Source organism: Neofelis nebulosa, chromosome 6 (genome assembly GCF_028018385.1).
Source record: "Neofelis nebulosa isolate mNeoNeb1 chromosome 6, mNeoNeb1.pri, whole genome shotgun sequence".
In the NCBI taxonomy this organism is placed as follows: Eukaryota; Metazoa; Chordata; class Mammalia; order Carnivora; family Felidae; genus Neofelis; species Neofelis nebulosa.
Window position 1 is genome coordinate 103,987,273 of NC_080787.1, and position 16,265 is coordinate 104,003,537.

A 16,265-nucleotide genomic window follows, 5' to 3' on the forward strand; every position below is an offset into this window, starting at 1 on the left:
AATCATACAATTAGTAGCCCTTTGTGTCAGGCTTCCTTCACTTAGTAAAATGCATTAAAGACTCACCAATGTTGTGTGAATCAATAGCTTGATGCTTTTTATTGATAAATAGTATTCCACTGTATGGTTACATCACAGTTTATCCACTGCCCACAGTTTATCCATTGTCCACAACAAAGTGGACATCTTGGTTACTTTAGACCTTTAGCAATTATGAATAAAGCTGCTATAAACATTTGCATACAGGTTCTTGGGCAGATACAACTTTTAAATCACTTGGAGAAATGAGAAGGAATGTTTATGTTGATAATGTTATGTTTAATAAGTCTACGTTTAACAGTATAAGAAACTGCCAAACTGTATTCCAAAGTGGTTGCACTATTTTGCATTCCCACCAGCAAAGAAGGAGAGTTGCTCTCCTTCCACATCCTTACCAGCATGTATTGCTAGTTTTTAGATTTTAGCCATTCTAATAGGTATGTAGTGGAAGCTCTTTGTGGTGTCAATTTGCATTTCCCTAATGATACATAATGTTAACAATCATCTTTTCATGTGTTTGCGATCCTTACATCTTTTTTGCTAAAGTATCTGTCCAGGTCTTTTGGCCATTTTTAAATTAAATTAAATTAAATTAAATTAAATTAAATTAAATTAAATTAAATTAATTTTAGAGAGAAGGAGAGGGGGCAGTTGGGGAGGGACGGGGGGGTGCGGGGAGAATGAGAGAGAGCACAAGAGAGAGACTATCTTAAGCAGGCTCCAAGTTGAACATGGAGCCTGACATGGAGCTCAATTCCACGACACTGGGATCATGACCTGAGCTGAAATCAAGAGTTGGATGCTCAACTGACTGAGCCACCCAAGCGCCCCTTGGCCATTTTTAATTGGGTTTTTGCTTTCTTACTATTAAGAAAGAGTTCTTTGTATGTTCTAGATACATGTAATTTATCAGATATGTAATCTAAAAATGTTTTTTCCCCAGTAAAACATAGTAGTAAAGACTACAGGCTTTCTTTTAGAGGTGCTGGAAATGTTCTAAATTTGATTGTGGTGATGGTTGTACAACTGTGTGAACATACTAAGCCAATGAATTGTCCATTTTCAATGAGTGAGATGTATGGTATGTGAATTCTACTTCAATCAATTACCAAAAAATTTTCTTTTGAGATTCCTTTTCCTGATAAAACCTAATACCATTCTGCATATTTCTTTTTTATTCTTTATCCACCCAGTAGTTATTTTCTAAGTATATGTTATTTTATAAATCATTAATTACATTAACACTTGTCTCAAACTTTAATTTGAACTTGAGAAATTAACCTTACTTTTCCTTCTTGCTTTTCGGAACTTGACAGCAGCCAGATTTATTAAATTCATTCCATAGAGATTGTAGTCAATGAACAGCTGTAGGAGGTAGGGAATATGCGCTTCATGAGGCTGGTAAAATTTATTCATTATGGCTCCACTTTGCAAAAGTTCACATATCCTAAGTTAGAAAAAAAAAAGTTGTATTCTAAAATTATGGTTCCTAAAATGTTAAGTGCAACAATAATTACACTACTATACAGAATGAAACACATTAGCACACACATTTTTTATTTAAATTTTACTGGAAATTTATATTTTGTTAGAAATTACAAGTTTAAGTTTTAAAGTCAGCTGCACACTCTGAAAGAACATGACAAAAATCTTGGATGAAGAATATTTTGACTCCTAAAACCAACTTAGTATTAACTATATTAAAAAACAAAAATGTCGGAAGTTTTTAAAATATGAGCTTTTCCTTTTAAAAACTGAGAAAAGAATTGAAGCACATGAAACATTCAGAAGGGATATTAATAAGATAAAGGTATAGAGGTTATTTCTGAAAAGGCTTCCTGAAGTCTCTGAGCAAGAGACTAATGAATTAAAGATACTTCTGTGAAGAAAGGGAAGAGTATTTCACACAAATTAAATTACACATGTAAAGGGTCATAAGAAAATGTGGCTTATTTGAGAACTGAAACCACTGAGTGTGGCTTAGTGACAGAAGCTGTGGTGAGTGTGTCTATGGAGGGGATGGGCTAGAGAGGTAATGAAAAGTCAGATCATGCAGACTACTAAGACATCTCAAGAAATAGCAGAATTTGCCTCCGAAGAGTGAAAATGAGAAATGACCAAGTTACCTAGAGAACGCACAGTACTAAAGATACAAGTGAGAAGGCTACTGTGGAAAACTAAAATGATGGTGGCTTTAACAAAGATTAGGGCAATGTGTTGATTCAGGATACATACAAAGAATAAAATGGTCAAGCCTTGATGACTGACTAGATGTGGAGGGTGTGGCAGAATAGAGGAGTTGAAGATGATGCCTTGATTTCTTGGTGGTGCCACATTTATTGGAAGAGAAAGGACTGGAAGGAAACATGTTTCTTTGCAGAATTTTTTGGAGGAGGAATAAGGATAAACTCAGTTTTAGACATACTGGGGTTTAGGTATAGTAAGGTATTAAGGTATATTTCCATGAAAATAATGACAAATGACAATGAAGATGAAGATAAGAATAATTTTATTTACATACATAGCATTATGTATTTATTTAAGCATTATGTACTGGACACTGTGTTAGGTGTTTTATTTATTTATTTAAAATTTTTTTTTTTTTTTTTTTTTTTTAAATTACAACTTTTTCAACGTTTTTTTTTTTTTTTTTAATTTATTTTTGGGACAGAGAGAGACAGAGCATGAACGGGGGAAGGGCAGAGAGAGAGGGAGACACAGAATCGGAAACAGGCTCCAGGCTCCGAGCCATCAGCCCAGAGCCCGACGCGGGGCTCGAACTCACGGACCGCGAGATCGTGACCTGGCTGAAGTCGGACGCTTAACCGACTGCGCCACCCAGGCGCCCCTAAAAAAAATTTTTTTAACGTTTATTTATTTTTGAGACAGAGAGAGACAGAGCATGAACGGGGGAGGGGCAGAGAGAGAGAGAGACACAGAACCAGAAGCAGGCTCCAGGCTCTGAGCCATCAGCCCAGAGCCTGACATGGGGCTTGAACTCACGGACCGCGAGATCGTGACCTGAGTTGAAGTCAGACGCTTAACCGACTGAGCCACCCAGGCACCCCTGTGTTAGGTGTTTTAAATGCTTACTCTCAAGTAATCCTCACTACAAACCTATGATACCATTAATCCAGAGCTCTGGAGAAAATTTAGGCTATTGATACATACCTAGAAGTCAAATGCATGAAGATCAACAAAGAAAAAAGGCAAAACAAACCAAGAGAGTAGATAAGACTGTACAGTGAGGAGGAAGTACAGAGAGAAAAGATGAAAGCCTAAGACACAACCCCAAGAACAGCTGCAGATGTTCAAAGAGGAACTAACAAAATGACATAAATACGAATGATCAGATGGTATGAGGAAAATCAGAGGAAGTTTATATCAAAGAAACTTAACACTTGGGCTTATTTTAAGGCACTATAAACAATGACACAAGTTCAAAAGGTAAGGACAAAAAGGTGTTAACTAAGTTTAACAACATGGAGGTCAATGATTTTGACCATGCACATCCTCTGAAAGGGTCTCAGGACTCCCCAGTGCACACTTTGACAACCACTTTGCTAGACTGATGAGTTCTATTTTCTCTATGAAGTAGGAGGCAAAGCCTTGGGACAGGCTTGGTTAACATTTGAGTAAAGAGGGTAGAGAATGGTAAGATAATTAGAGAAAAGCAGAAAAAAGGCAGGGCAGGGAAGGGCCCAGGTGAAATTGAAGACCTTGAATTCACAGTGGCACCATTCTGTTGTGATTTTTTTTGTTTTTGTTTTGTTTTGTATCCTACAGTACTCAGAAGCCAGTTTAGCAGACAAAGAGAGTAAATAGATGGATTAACCCAGAATTGATGGTTTCACCTGGCAGAAAGGAGCTGGGAAGATATAGAATCTAAGATGGAAAGGAAAAAAATTAATTGCAGCAGAAGGCTACAAAATGGGACAGTAGTACTGAAGCTAGAGAATTTAAAACCTAAAAACAGGTAGAGTAGGAGTAACTCAGGGACAGAGTTGAAAAGATTAAAAAAAAAAAAAAAAAAAAAAAAAAAGACAGAGGATCTTATTGGAGCCATGAAAAGGTTTTAAAACTGAATCATAGTGCGTAAGTAAACAACTCTGTAAATTTACTAAAAATCACTGAATTGTGTATACTTAAAATGTGTGAATTTTGTAGTAGATAAATTATATCTCAAAAATTTATCAAAAAAAAAAAAAAGAAGATTACAGTCAGAAGCCAAGACGTTTGCATTTAAAATCTCAGAGGTAGGACAAGTTCTAGAGTGTGGTGAGAGTAGGTAGTTCAAGAAGAATGGAAGTAAAGCTCATAGGAGATGGCCAAGTAGAGAAATCAAGAGGCCAGTCTCCAAATGATACGTTATAGTATTCATTCATTCATTCCACAAACAGTTATTGACCATTATGTGCCAGATACTATTCTAAACACTGAGGACTAAGCAGCAAACAGAGCAGAAAAAAAATGTGGACTTACATTCTAGCATGATACCAATTTTATATGGAAAATTTAAAAAGAGGATATGTGTATATATGTACATATATATTTACGAAAAATATAAGGACTTACACCAAACTCTTAAAAATTATTGCCTCTAGGGAAAAGGGTTATGAATGAGGGTAAGAGTACGTTGTAGTTTAACGTTTTACATACATAATACAGCCAACATTTACACAGCACTTATAATGTGCCTGGCACTGCTCTGAGTGATTTATAGATATTAGCACTTTCACTCAAGAAAACAGTATGCACTAACATCAATCCTATTTACAGATGAGAAAGGTAAGTCACAGAGAGATTAGATAACTTGCTTAAAGTCTCCCAGCTGGTTATGGCAGAGCCAGATTTTGAATACAGGCAATCTGGTTTCAGAATCTACAATCTTAACTATTACATTATGTATTAGTTTAATACTATAATGCAAATGATTCATGTATAAAGGTATTATAAAAAAAATAACTAAAAAGGGAGAAGGTATTTTATTTCATAGAATCCTTTTTCTTAATAGTATATATTACAATTTTTTGTTATATATTTGGGTTACAGGTTTACTGTCTGTATGTTCTGATATGCTAGAAGATCCCTGAGGGCAGGAACCAAGCAAACTTTATCACTGTTTACAGCAAATTCCATAGTGCGTTAAATAATGTAGGTATTTTACAAATATTTATTTTGAAACGAATAAATAAATGAATGTATCTCTCAATAAATCAGGGAATTTCAGATAAGGACTGAGATAAACTATGTAATTTAAAGCAAACTTACTGGAAATAATTTAATAAATATTTGATTGGTATAGTCACAAGGAAGAAAAACGGATTATATTTACATATTTTCTCTCAAAAACAGTTTGTAGGCTATTTATAAAAGATGTATGCAAATTTTATTCAAGGTTCCCTCTCTAGCATGGACTTGGGATGACTAAGGTGTACTCTCCTACCACTGTGTATGAGAAAGAGGGTTAAGAATTCACAGGGACTCTTCTGGACTCCATGGATATGAGAAAGTGTGACCAAAGGGAAGTGGTACAAGAAACATCATTGTCTCTAAGTGCCTATCCTGGAAAATGGTTTTGGTACCCTACCTAACAGAAGCCGTTTGGGACAAGGGTAGGGGCACATTACAGAGAAAACTAGTTTTCACTGGTTACTTGGAGAAGGGAATAACCATAGGGATTAATTAGGGCAGTGATTCAGTGAAGCACTCAGTTGGCCTAACTCAGGGTAAACCTCATATCCTGGATAGTTGCTCCTCTTCTTGCCCAAATTCACTCTGGGAAGTATTGAATTTGTGTCTTACCAAAAGGTTACCTTTCGAAACCTAGTACTTAACTAACAGAGAAGATCTTCTGAAAAAACACTCAGCATTTATCCAAGAACACTTCTACCCTAGCTTGTCACCACACAGACTGAAAACCCTTGTTTTGAGCCCTAGAGAACGAATGAAGTCTTCTCTGTATGTGCCCTTCTTGCCATCAGGAACTTAGACTCCAGGATGACTGACAGAATAAGATACAGACAGACAGACTTACTGAGAGAAGAAAAACAAAAACAAAAACACAAAAACAAAAAGCAACCAGAGACAAAACAAACAAAAAATCTGGGATATAAAATTTCACCAGCATTAATAAAGAGTCAACAGGATTCTGAGATCTCAGAAGCCCTTACACTCTGGCCTCTCATACATTTCTTTTTGCTTTGAAATTGAAGAGTAGATTTCTCCTGGTACTGAACATTGGTCTGGCTAGTAGAGCACTAAGATCCTACAAGGCAGCCATCATCTCTCCTTATCTACTTCTACAAGCTCTCTAAATCTAAAACAGAAAAGCAGCAGTTAGGGACTATAAAAAGCAAGGTTCCTTCACTCTTAAAACATCCTTCCCAGAGGCCAAGCCATGGATCTCTCTTTGCACATAAATACACATATTATCGTCCCTTTCTTTAATAATGCTACATATGACACAGTCCTTTCTTCTAGATTTTTATTTTTTATTATTAAAATACTTAAGTGATAGCTATTCATATTTTATCTTTGTACCTTTTCACCATTGCTGGATTGTAAAGATAGATCTTCATAAAGTGTCTTTCCTTCTCATGATAACCATAAAAAGGCCTGAAATAAAAGAAAAAGATATTTCAAATTATTTTTATCATTCAGAGATGAAGTAATGCAACTTATTGCTCTAATTAGACTCAGCTAGCCTAATTCAGCCTTATTTATATTTAGTATTACCCAAAACCTCAAAAAACAAACAAAAACTGATCCAAAACCTTTCAATTAAACTTACCACAGATTAACATATAAAATATTGCAATCTGGTTACTTCTTTTAAAAATACCACTTTCAAAAAAAAAAATACCACTTTCAAAAAACTAGGGACAAAAAGGAGTGCAAAACTGTTTACACCTTAATTTCAATCATAATGACTGTTAAAAAATGACTTTTTTTCTCTATACTCTGAACATGTATGAGAAAACCCGAGACCTTTCAAGCACCTTCACCCATTTCTGATTTTCTGTCAAACGTTAAAGCTCTTCATTAACAAAGTCCTTTAATTAACAGCACTCATGTCACTTTGCTTGTCCGCTTATTATTAATTTTACAAATTCACTAAGCAGAGACAATTTGCCTATTATATATATATGTACATGTGTGTGTGTGTGTTTGTGTTTGTATAAAACACTCATGCAAGTCAAATGAAGCCCATGAAAACTGTGTAGACAGGAACGTAAGAGATTAAGAAGACCATGACCTTACTTAAGGACCCTAATTATGTTGAGGCTGGCTTTTTCTCTAGGGCATCAGCTAGAATGGGGAAAGGAAGAAGCAAAAATCTACACGGCAGAGAAACAAGTGTTCAGAGCAAGACGAAATAAGCTGGAATATCATGTTACATCATTTTAGGAGGATTTGAAACTACACCAGTACCTCTGATATACAGACTACCATTTTCATTTTTTTTTTTTAAAGTAGGCTCCATGCCCATCATGGGGCTTCAACTAACAACCCTGAGATCAAGAGTCGCATGTTCTACGGACTGAGCCAGCTAGGTACCCCTATTTATTTATGTATTAAAGTAAGCTCTGGGGCACCTAGGTGGCTCAGTTGGTTAAGCATCCGACTCTTGGCTCAGGTGATGATCATGGTTCATGGGATTGAGCCCTACCATGTTGGGCTTTGAGCTGACACCACCGAGCGTGCTTGGGATTTTCTCTCTGCCTCTCTCTCTCTCAAAATAAATAAATAAACAAACTTAAAAACAAAACAAAACAAAAAACATAAAGTAAGCTCTATGCCCAACATGGGAGTTTGAACTCATGACCCTGATATTGAGAGTCACATGTTCTACCAACTGAGCCAGCCAGGTACTCCCAGACTGTCACTTTCAAAGATGATGTAGTGAGAAATAATATATAAACAGGTATGAATTTGCATGCAAAAAAGTTTTGTATCTCCCTAGAGTTTAGTTGTAAATAAGAGGTTGGTGAAATCTTTAGGTAGATAAACCTATTCACTTTTCATTTACAAAAAAACTCTCCCACGGTGTCTGGGTGGCTTAGCTGGTTAATAAGCATCCAACTCTTGGTTTCTGCTCAGGTCATGATCTCGCTGGCAGCACAGAGCCTGCTTGGGATTCTTGGTCTCCCTCTCTCTCTGCCCCTGACTCACACTGTCTCTATCTCTCTCAAAATAAATAAATAAGCTTTAAAAAAATATAAATCGATAAAAATAAAAAATACTGTCCCTATCTAATGGGCACTAAGTAGAACTTAACCTCATTAGGACCCCATTTCTGTCACGTCTGACAGTGTAGCTGACATCAAATACAGGAGTAATCTGGTAGCAGTCATTATTTGCGGTATGAACTTTTTTCCCCCTAGCTATTTTCAAGCTTTTAAGTCAGAGCCTTCTATATGATTGTTGTAAAGCAATTTCTATTTTTCAAAAAATCCAACTAGGGGAGCGTGAGTGGCTCAGCTCAGTCAGTTAAGTGTCTGACTTCGGCTCAGGTCATGATCTCATGGTTTGCGGCTTTGAGCCTTGCATTGGGTTCTGCACTGACCGAGCAGAGCCTGCTTGGGAATCTGTCTCCCTGTCTCTCTGCCCCTCACCTACTTGCACTCTCTCTTGAAAATAAACAAACATTGGAGAAAAAAAATCCAACTATTTACCAAGGTCTAAAAGGTTCTTTTTTTTTTTTTTTCATGTTTATTTTTGAGAAACAGCATTAAAGGAGGGGAGGGGCACAGAGAGACAGAGACACAGAATCTGAAGTAGGCTCCAGACTCTGAGCTATCAGCACAGGGCCCGATGTGGAGCTGGAACTCATGAATGGTGAGATCATGACCTGAGCCGAAGTTGGACGCTTAAGCAACTGAGCCACCCAGGCGCCCCTACAAGGTTATCTTGTCCTTGCTACTCACTCCAATCACGTTTTCCTCTAGCCATTCTAAACATTTTAGCCCCTCTAACTTGATCTACACTCAAGTAACTTGCCACTCTCTGCCTCGAAAGCCTGCCCTGAACCCTGGCATGGTTTGCTTTCAATCTTCAATCACATCTCTACTTAGACTCACTTCCTCAGAAAAGTCTTCTCTAACCATCACTCCCTATCCCTTACCCTTCGTTCTTCTTTGATTTTTTTTCCCTTAGTAACACTTAACCACTTCCTGTCTAGTTTGCTATTTACTCCATTTTTGTTCCCACGAAGGAAGGGGTGAAACAAAGACACGTTACATGAATGATCTCATTCTGTCTCACTGGCAAAATTCAACTATTTATTCCTCCTACTATGGTATTTTTCATGTAGGTAAATATAGCTATTTATCTGAAGACAGGAGTTATTTTAAGCCAAATAAATGGGGGCGGAGGGGGGAATTAAATCTGCAGTGTGGTCCATGTTATCTTTGCTTGTTTTGATTTTGCAAGAATCTTTTAGGGTTTTACAATTAGAATCTCATAAATTTCAAAAACTGAATATGGTAAGACTATCAAACCTCTAAAATTCTTTGTACATCTAGGATTCTGTTTTCACATCTGCTGACCCAAAACATAGCCTGGAAATTCTACAAATTCAGTTTTCTGCTTCTGTGTAATTTAACCTGCAACCCTTACTTCTTGCTGTTGGCTTCAGTTAATTCTGCCACAAGAATTCCTCAACAGGGAAAACTCTTTAGAGGGAAAAAGTAGAATGGAACAGAGTTTGAGAATAGATATTTTAGGCTTAAAAAAATTATATCTGATAATTAAGAGTTAGTTTTTTTCATATGGCAGTGAGAAGGAAAATGAAAATGGATAGCAAAAAACTCAATTAACTCAAATGGATTAAGAATCTCTTTATAGGATATTTTCTAGAATCATGGTAGCTAAGTGGCAAGAATTCCAGAAATTAGCCTAAGGTCATAATCCTATCTCTTGACCTGGCCTCAGAACAATGCATTATCTAAAAAGACTGGAATCAAACCTGTACAGATTTTAATTTGGTAGCTAGATGCAACCTTGTCTACCTTAAAAAAGTAGGGAAAACTGAAAGACTAAAATAATCACAAAGCTAGAATGTATGGTAAGGAAAAGGGGAATTAGGTTAAGAAAAAAATTAGAGTAAGAGGAAAGAATGGCAGCCAAAGAACAGCTCATCTTTTGCCTCAGGTATTCAGACTTTTTAATTTTTTATTCTTTATTTATTTTTGAGAGAGAGAGAGAGAGTGCGAGTGGGGGAGGAACAGAGAGAGAGGGAGACAGAATCTGAAGTGGGATCCAGGCTCTGAGCTATCAGCACAGAGCCCGACGTAGGGCTTGAACTCACAAACCGCAAGTTCATGACCTGAGCTGAAGTCAGACGCTTAACCTACTGAGCCATCCAGGCACCCCAGGTACTCAGACTCTTAAAAATATGACAACAGAAAGATTGGTGGCTGGAGTGCCTGGATGGTTCAAGTTGGTAGAGTATGTGACTCTTGATCTTAGGGTCATGAGTACAAGCCTCATATTGGGCACAGAGCTTGCTTAATTAAAAAAAAAAAAAAAAAAAGACTGGTGATTATTCAATTCACTAGGCAGTTTGAAGATTCAGCTTTGAAATTTTTTTTTAATGTTTATTTATTGTTTTTTGAGAGAGAGAGACAAAGTGTAAGCAGGGGAAGGGCAGAGACAGAAGGAGACACAGAATCTGAAGCAGGCTCCAGGCTCCAAGCTGTTAGCACAAAGCCCGACAGGCAGCCTGAACTTACAAACCATGAGCTCATAACCTGATTTGAAGTCAGAAGCTTAACCAACTGAGCCACCCAGATGCCCCTGGAGATTCAACTTTGAAATGAGAGTATGTATAGGAAAGTTCTTAGAAACTATTAAACATAAAAAAAAGTTGGAATATAAAACTGATAATTGTCTTTAACCTAATTGTTACTATCATAGGACAGGTGTGAACTTCCATCTCATTTAGTCAACCAAACAGCTACTGAGCCATATCTACTAAGTGCCCAACACCATACAAAGTGCTAAGGATAGGGGTGCCTGGGTGGCTCAGTCGGTTGAGTGTCCGACTTCGGCCCAGGTCATGATCTCACAGTTCATGAGTTCGAGCCCCGCATCGGGCTCTGTGCTGATGGCTTGGGGCCTGGGGCCTGCTTCGGATTCTGTGTCTCCCCCTCTCTCTCTGCACCTCCCCAGCTCATGCTCGCACTCTGTCTCTGTCAAAAATAAATAGACTTAAAAAAAATTAAAAAAAAAACCAGAAAAACAAAGTGCTAAGGATATAATGATGGACAAGACAAACATGGTCCTTTTTCTCATGGCGCTTACATGGTGGTGGGAGAAATACATAAAAATTAAGTAATCAAAAAATTAAAATAACTGCCAACTATATTGTGCTAAAGGAAACAAGAATAGACAGAGATACAGAGTAATTATAATGACAACTTATTTTTTTTAATGTTTTTTAGATTTGTTTTTGAGAGACAGTGCAAGCAGGGTAGGAGCAGTGAGAAAGGGGGACAGAGGGGGGACAGGGGAAGCAGGCTTTGCACTGACAGCAGTGAGCCTGATGCGGGGCTCACACTCATGAACTGTGAGATCAGGACCTGAGCCAAAGTTGGACACTCAAATGAATGAGCCACCGAGGTGCCCCAACCTATTTTATGTAGGAAAGTCAGAAAAAACTTCTCTGGAGAAGTGAAGGATATGAAAGATTGGAGAAGGGTAGAGAACTCAAGGAAAGCAAACTGCATGCACAAAGGTGGGAAAGAGCTCAACACATCAGAGGAACTGAAAGAAGAAGGCCCATGTTTCTAGATGAATGTAGTGAACAGGGGTCAGATCACACAGGCTGTGGTTAGAAGCTTCAATTTACTCTGTGAACAATATGAAGCCACTCAAGGATTTTAAATGATTTTAAAAGGATCCAATTTATATAAGAAGAAGAATACTTTTGCAGCTCTGGAACAAGACAAAAATAGAAGGAAATTCAATTAAAAGGATACTGTGGTGGTCCAGAGGAAAGCCTAGATTAAGGTGGAAAAAGTAGACAGATTTAAGATGAATTTAATATACACATATAAAACTGAAAACATTCTAGTATGAGCTCCAAATCTTTCCTGCCAGCCTATTATTCTACCTGCACCTTCCAGACTCACAATTTTATAGTCATCTTTGACTCCTGTCATAATCTCCATCCAATCAGACAGCAAAGCTCATAGACTCAACTCTCAGAACAGATCCAGAAGCTGACCACGGCTTAGTACTCCCACTACTCCCCAAGTGCAAGCTACTGTATTTTCTCATCTCACCCAGATTAATGAAAGTCTCCTAATGTTCTCCCCTACTTCTACCCTTATCCCCCAATGATCTACCCTTTACACAACTGCTTAAGTAATCCTTTCAAGTCTAAGTTAGATTGTGACTACTCAAATTCCTGCAAAAAAACTCAGAGTAAAAGCCAGAGTCCTCAGAACAGCCTAATGTTGTGTTTCTAAAACTTTAGTATGCATCAGAATCATTACAAAGGCTTATTATTAAAACACAAATTGCTGGGCCCCACAACCAGAGTTCCTGATTCATTAGGTCTAGGGTGGGACCCAAGAATATATATATATATTTTTTAATTTTTTTAATGTTTATTTATTCTTGAGACAGAGACAGAGCATGAACAGGGGAGGAGCAGAGAGAGAGGGAGACACAGAATCCAAAACAGGCTCCAGGCTCTGAGCTGTCAGCACAGAGCCCAACACGGGGCTTGAACCCACAAACTGTGAGATCTTGACCTGAGCCAAAGTCAGACATTTAACCGACTGAGCCACCCAGGTGCCCCGACCCAAGAATATATTTTAAATAAGTTCCCCAGTATGTTAATCTAAGTCCTCTGAGAAGTTGATGCCAATATGTGCAAGAAATTTATTTGGGAAACACCTGTGAGAGAAAATGAAGCAGGACCCAGGAAAGGCTGGGACAGCCACCAAAATTAGATAACATCTGGTCCCAAATGAAAGAAAGAGGGACAGAGGGAAGATCGGTAGCAATATCTTCTACCGATGTAGAAGTGTGATTCTAGCAGTGTGATTCTAAACTAAGTGCAGGAAGGCTTTCAGAGAGTTCTCAAGTGCTTCCTAGGAACAGGCCTGCCCTAGTATCCTTCCCAGGCTTAGCCATTGGCTGGAAGTAGCTTATGGAAAGCAGCTTCAGTTTATATGGAATGATAGATTTCAGTGCAATAGTGGGGCCACTGTTCAATTATGCTCCTTGTATTCGGAGATCTGATAGGTGCATTCTCATAGCTTTCAAACCAGGTAACGCTGAAGTTGGTGATCCTGGAAACCATACTTTAAGAACCATTGGCCAACACAATCTCCATCCATTCATCTCTCCCTAACCTCATTTTGTCCTACTCTCTCTTCCCTCCATTCTAGCTACCTGGCCTCCATGTTGTTCCTACTCCCTCACCTTCAAGTCTTTGCTCAAAAGTCTGTTTACCTTGTCAATAACACCTTCCCTGATTATCCTATATAAAACTGCCACCAGTCCATTTCTCTAGCCTACACTATTGAAACTTCTTATTCTGCTCTACATCTTTATTCTATAGCACTATCACATAATAAAGGAATAAATTTATTTCATGTTATATCGATTGGTTATTTTCTATTTCCCATTACTAGAATGTAACCTCCACGGTGGCACGGATCTTTGTTTTGTTCACCAATATATCCCAAGCACCTAGAACAGAGCCTAGCACATGGAAGGTGCTCAATAAGTATTTGACAAATAAATTACATGAATTTCTACAGGTCTAAGAAGTGTAGAAATGGAAAAGGTTAAAACAAAAATCACTGTTAACCATCTATCTTTCACTGCAACAAAAATTTACTTTAAAATGTTACAGCATAGGGGCGCCTGGGTGGCTCAGTCAGTTAAGCATCCGACTTTGGCCCAGGTCATTATTTCACAGTTTGTGAGCTCAAGCCCCATGTCGAGCTCTGTGCTGACAGCTAAGAGCCTGGAGCCTGCTTCGGATTCTCTGTCTCCCTCTCTCTCTGCCCCTCCACTATTCGTGCGTGCGCTTGCACCTCTCTAAAATAAGCATTAATAAAATTTTTTTTAAAGTTACAACATAAAATTAGCCCCACTCCCATCAGAAGTAGAAGAAAAATAAACAGTATCTTTAAATCAGATAGCTTTTCTTTTACTTAGTACTAAAAACATAAAGAAATTTAAAAAGATGTTAACATATACTTACATTCCTGATACTAATGACACTTTGAACACGTGCTGAGCAGTGGAAGATGGATTGCCTAAAGCCACATTAAGTGCTCTGTCGATACTGAATGCCATCTGAGAAAGATAGCTTTCTGGCTGCTGTCCATAACCATCGTATGGCACATAGAGGTAAGGAAAGATGCCATGTAGATGAAGACATGTCTTCTGACCTAAAATGTAACACATTATAAAGTTTAGTCTTGAGATGCATTTAAAATTTTTAACATTACAAAGCACAGAATGCAAGTCATTTAAACATTCTAATGACAACACAGCTTATCTAGGATAACTAACAGTTGAAGAAAATTAACGTCTAATTAAAGCCACCTATTTTTTACATTTTACACCTAACATTTTACAACAGAACATTTAGAAGCATTTTATAAACATAAGCATTCTAGTATGATTTAAATAGTTTTGGCGAAAACGTTTGAATATTATACCCTCACAATCTAACTAGCTTTATATACTTCACTGAATTGCCCTATAATAATACCACTTAGCACAGTGTTATGAACCTTATAAAAAGTCACTGAAAGTTCATTAAATAAATCAATGAATATCTGTCTTGGCATAAATGTTTTCAAACCAGAGACTTTCCTGAGACAGACTACTCTGAACGTTTGCTGTTCAGAGGATAAAAGCAGTTCAGTATGTGGAATTTTGCTATTAAGGGTGGGGAGGGGAGTTTGGGAGGGGTAAAAATGAAATTTTGCTATTAGAAAACAAAACCAAAAAAGACAAAAACATATCATTTGTCTATAATAGACTTCTGGATATCTAAACTGCACATTTGGTGGACAGGGGTAGACACAATGAGAGGTGAAAAAACAAGCATGTACACTTCCCAGGAAGCCACTGTATCAGGCAAGGTGCAGAAGGGGTAAACGGTGCTGAGTTGCCAACAGAAAATCCAGCACAGCCATGATAAAGAAAGTAGTATGAGTAACAACCCACAAAAGAAGTGCCACAGAAACAGTAATGTATCCATGACAAGGTTAAGTAACAACAGCAGCAACAAAAAACAGATGCACCATTACTCTCATGAATTTGGCAGGGCTGTACAGAAGTGGCTCCTATCCTCAGAGCACTGTCCCTAGCTCCCCTTGGGTACATGCCATTTGTCTATTTCAAACAGAGAGAATGGCAGTGATGGAAGAACATATCCATTTTTCTCCTCAGGCTGTCACTCACTATCCCTGCACTGCCCTGCCAACATAAGCCCTGGCTTCTTCCCCACCCCTTACCCTACTCTGCTTCACTGAGATTTTTTTTCTTTCTTGGTAGGAAAGTAACTATCTGTTTGCTTACTATTTCCTATTTATAATTCAGAATGATTTATATAAAATACCCAGAAAATAGTTCTATATTCTGTTGTATTTCATACTTTCTATAGTGAATAACATCAGCTTATCTTATTTTTAAGGTACGGCTACAACAGAATTAACAAATAAATCTGGAACAGTTATTACATACAGCATAGCAAAACTGGAAAGAACAATCACACAATGGAATAAGATCTATAGCCTCACAAGTGTGGAATTCGAATTTCAACTACCAACTTTCACACTTTTGAACAATTACAAATTGCGCTGCTGTTAGACCACTTTCTATTTTTAGCAGCAGTTATGCTGCTTAATCTCAAAGAAATGGAAAAAAACCCCTTTCAGTTAAAAGCAAATTCATTGGCTATTTTGTTTCATTTCAAACATGGTACTATTTCCTAAATATTGCTGTTTTTTTTAATTCTTCAAATAGAAAAAAATCAAATTCTGAGTATTTAAAAACATATTTAAATAGTTTACTGATGATCTACTTGAATGCTTTTTAAACATCTCATGAAAAAATGTTACAACCATTACCACTCAAGATATAAACCTCAATCTGGTTAAGAGCAACTGGGATGTTACATCGTGGGGGTAAGGGAGGTGGAGACAGAAGTATCCTCTTCTAAGCTGGCAGATCTAAGACCAGTG

The 16,265-nt window shown here is 37.6% G+C and overlaps 1 protein-coding gene across 5 annotated transcripts in view; it reads right to left on the reverse strand.

Annotated features, from left to right (window-relative positions):
* REV3L (REV3 like, DNA directed polymerase zeta catalytic subunit) overlaps positions 1-16,265 on the reverse strand; it is a 174,642-nt gene that overhangs the window by 104,989 nt on the left and 53,388 nt on the right. For all 5 annotated transcript variants that reach the window (XR_009263208.1, XM_058734981.1, XM_058734982.1 and 2 more), the window contains 3 exons: positions 14,270-14,459; positions 6,583-6,657; positions 1,326-1,486 (listed from right to left, as the gene is read on the reverse strand). Coding sequence is in view for 4 of the 5 variants with exons in the window: in XM_058734981.1 (XP_058590964.1) it covers positions 1,326-1,486; positions 6,583-6,657; positions 14,270-14,459 (426 nt within the window). In the remaining variant the exon portion in view is untranslated. The remainder of the gene's footprint in view (positions 1-1,325; positions 1,487-6,582; positions 6,658-14,269; positions 14,460-16,265) is intronic.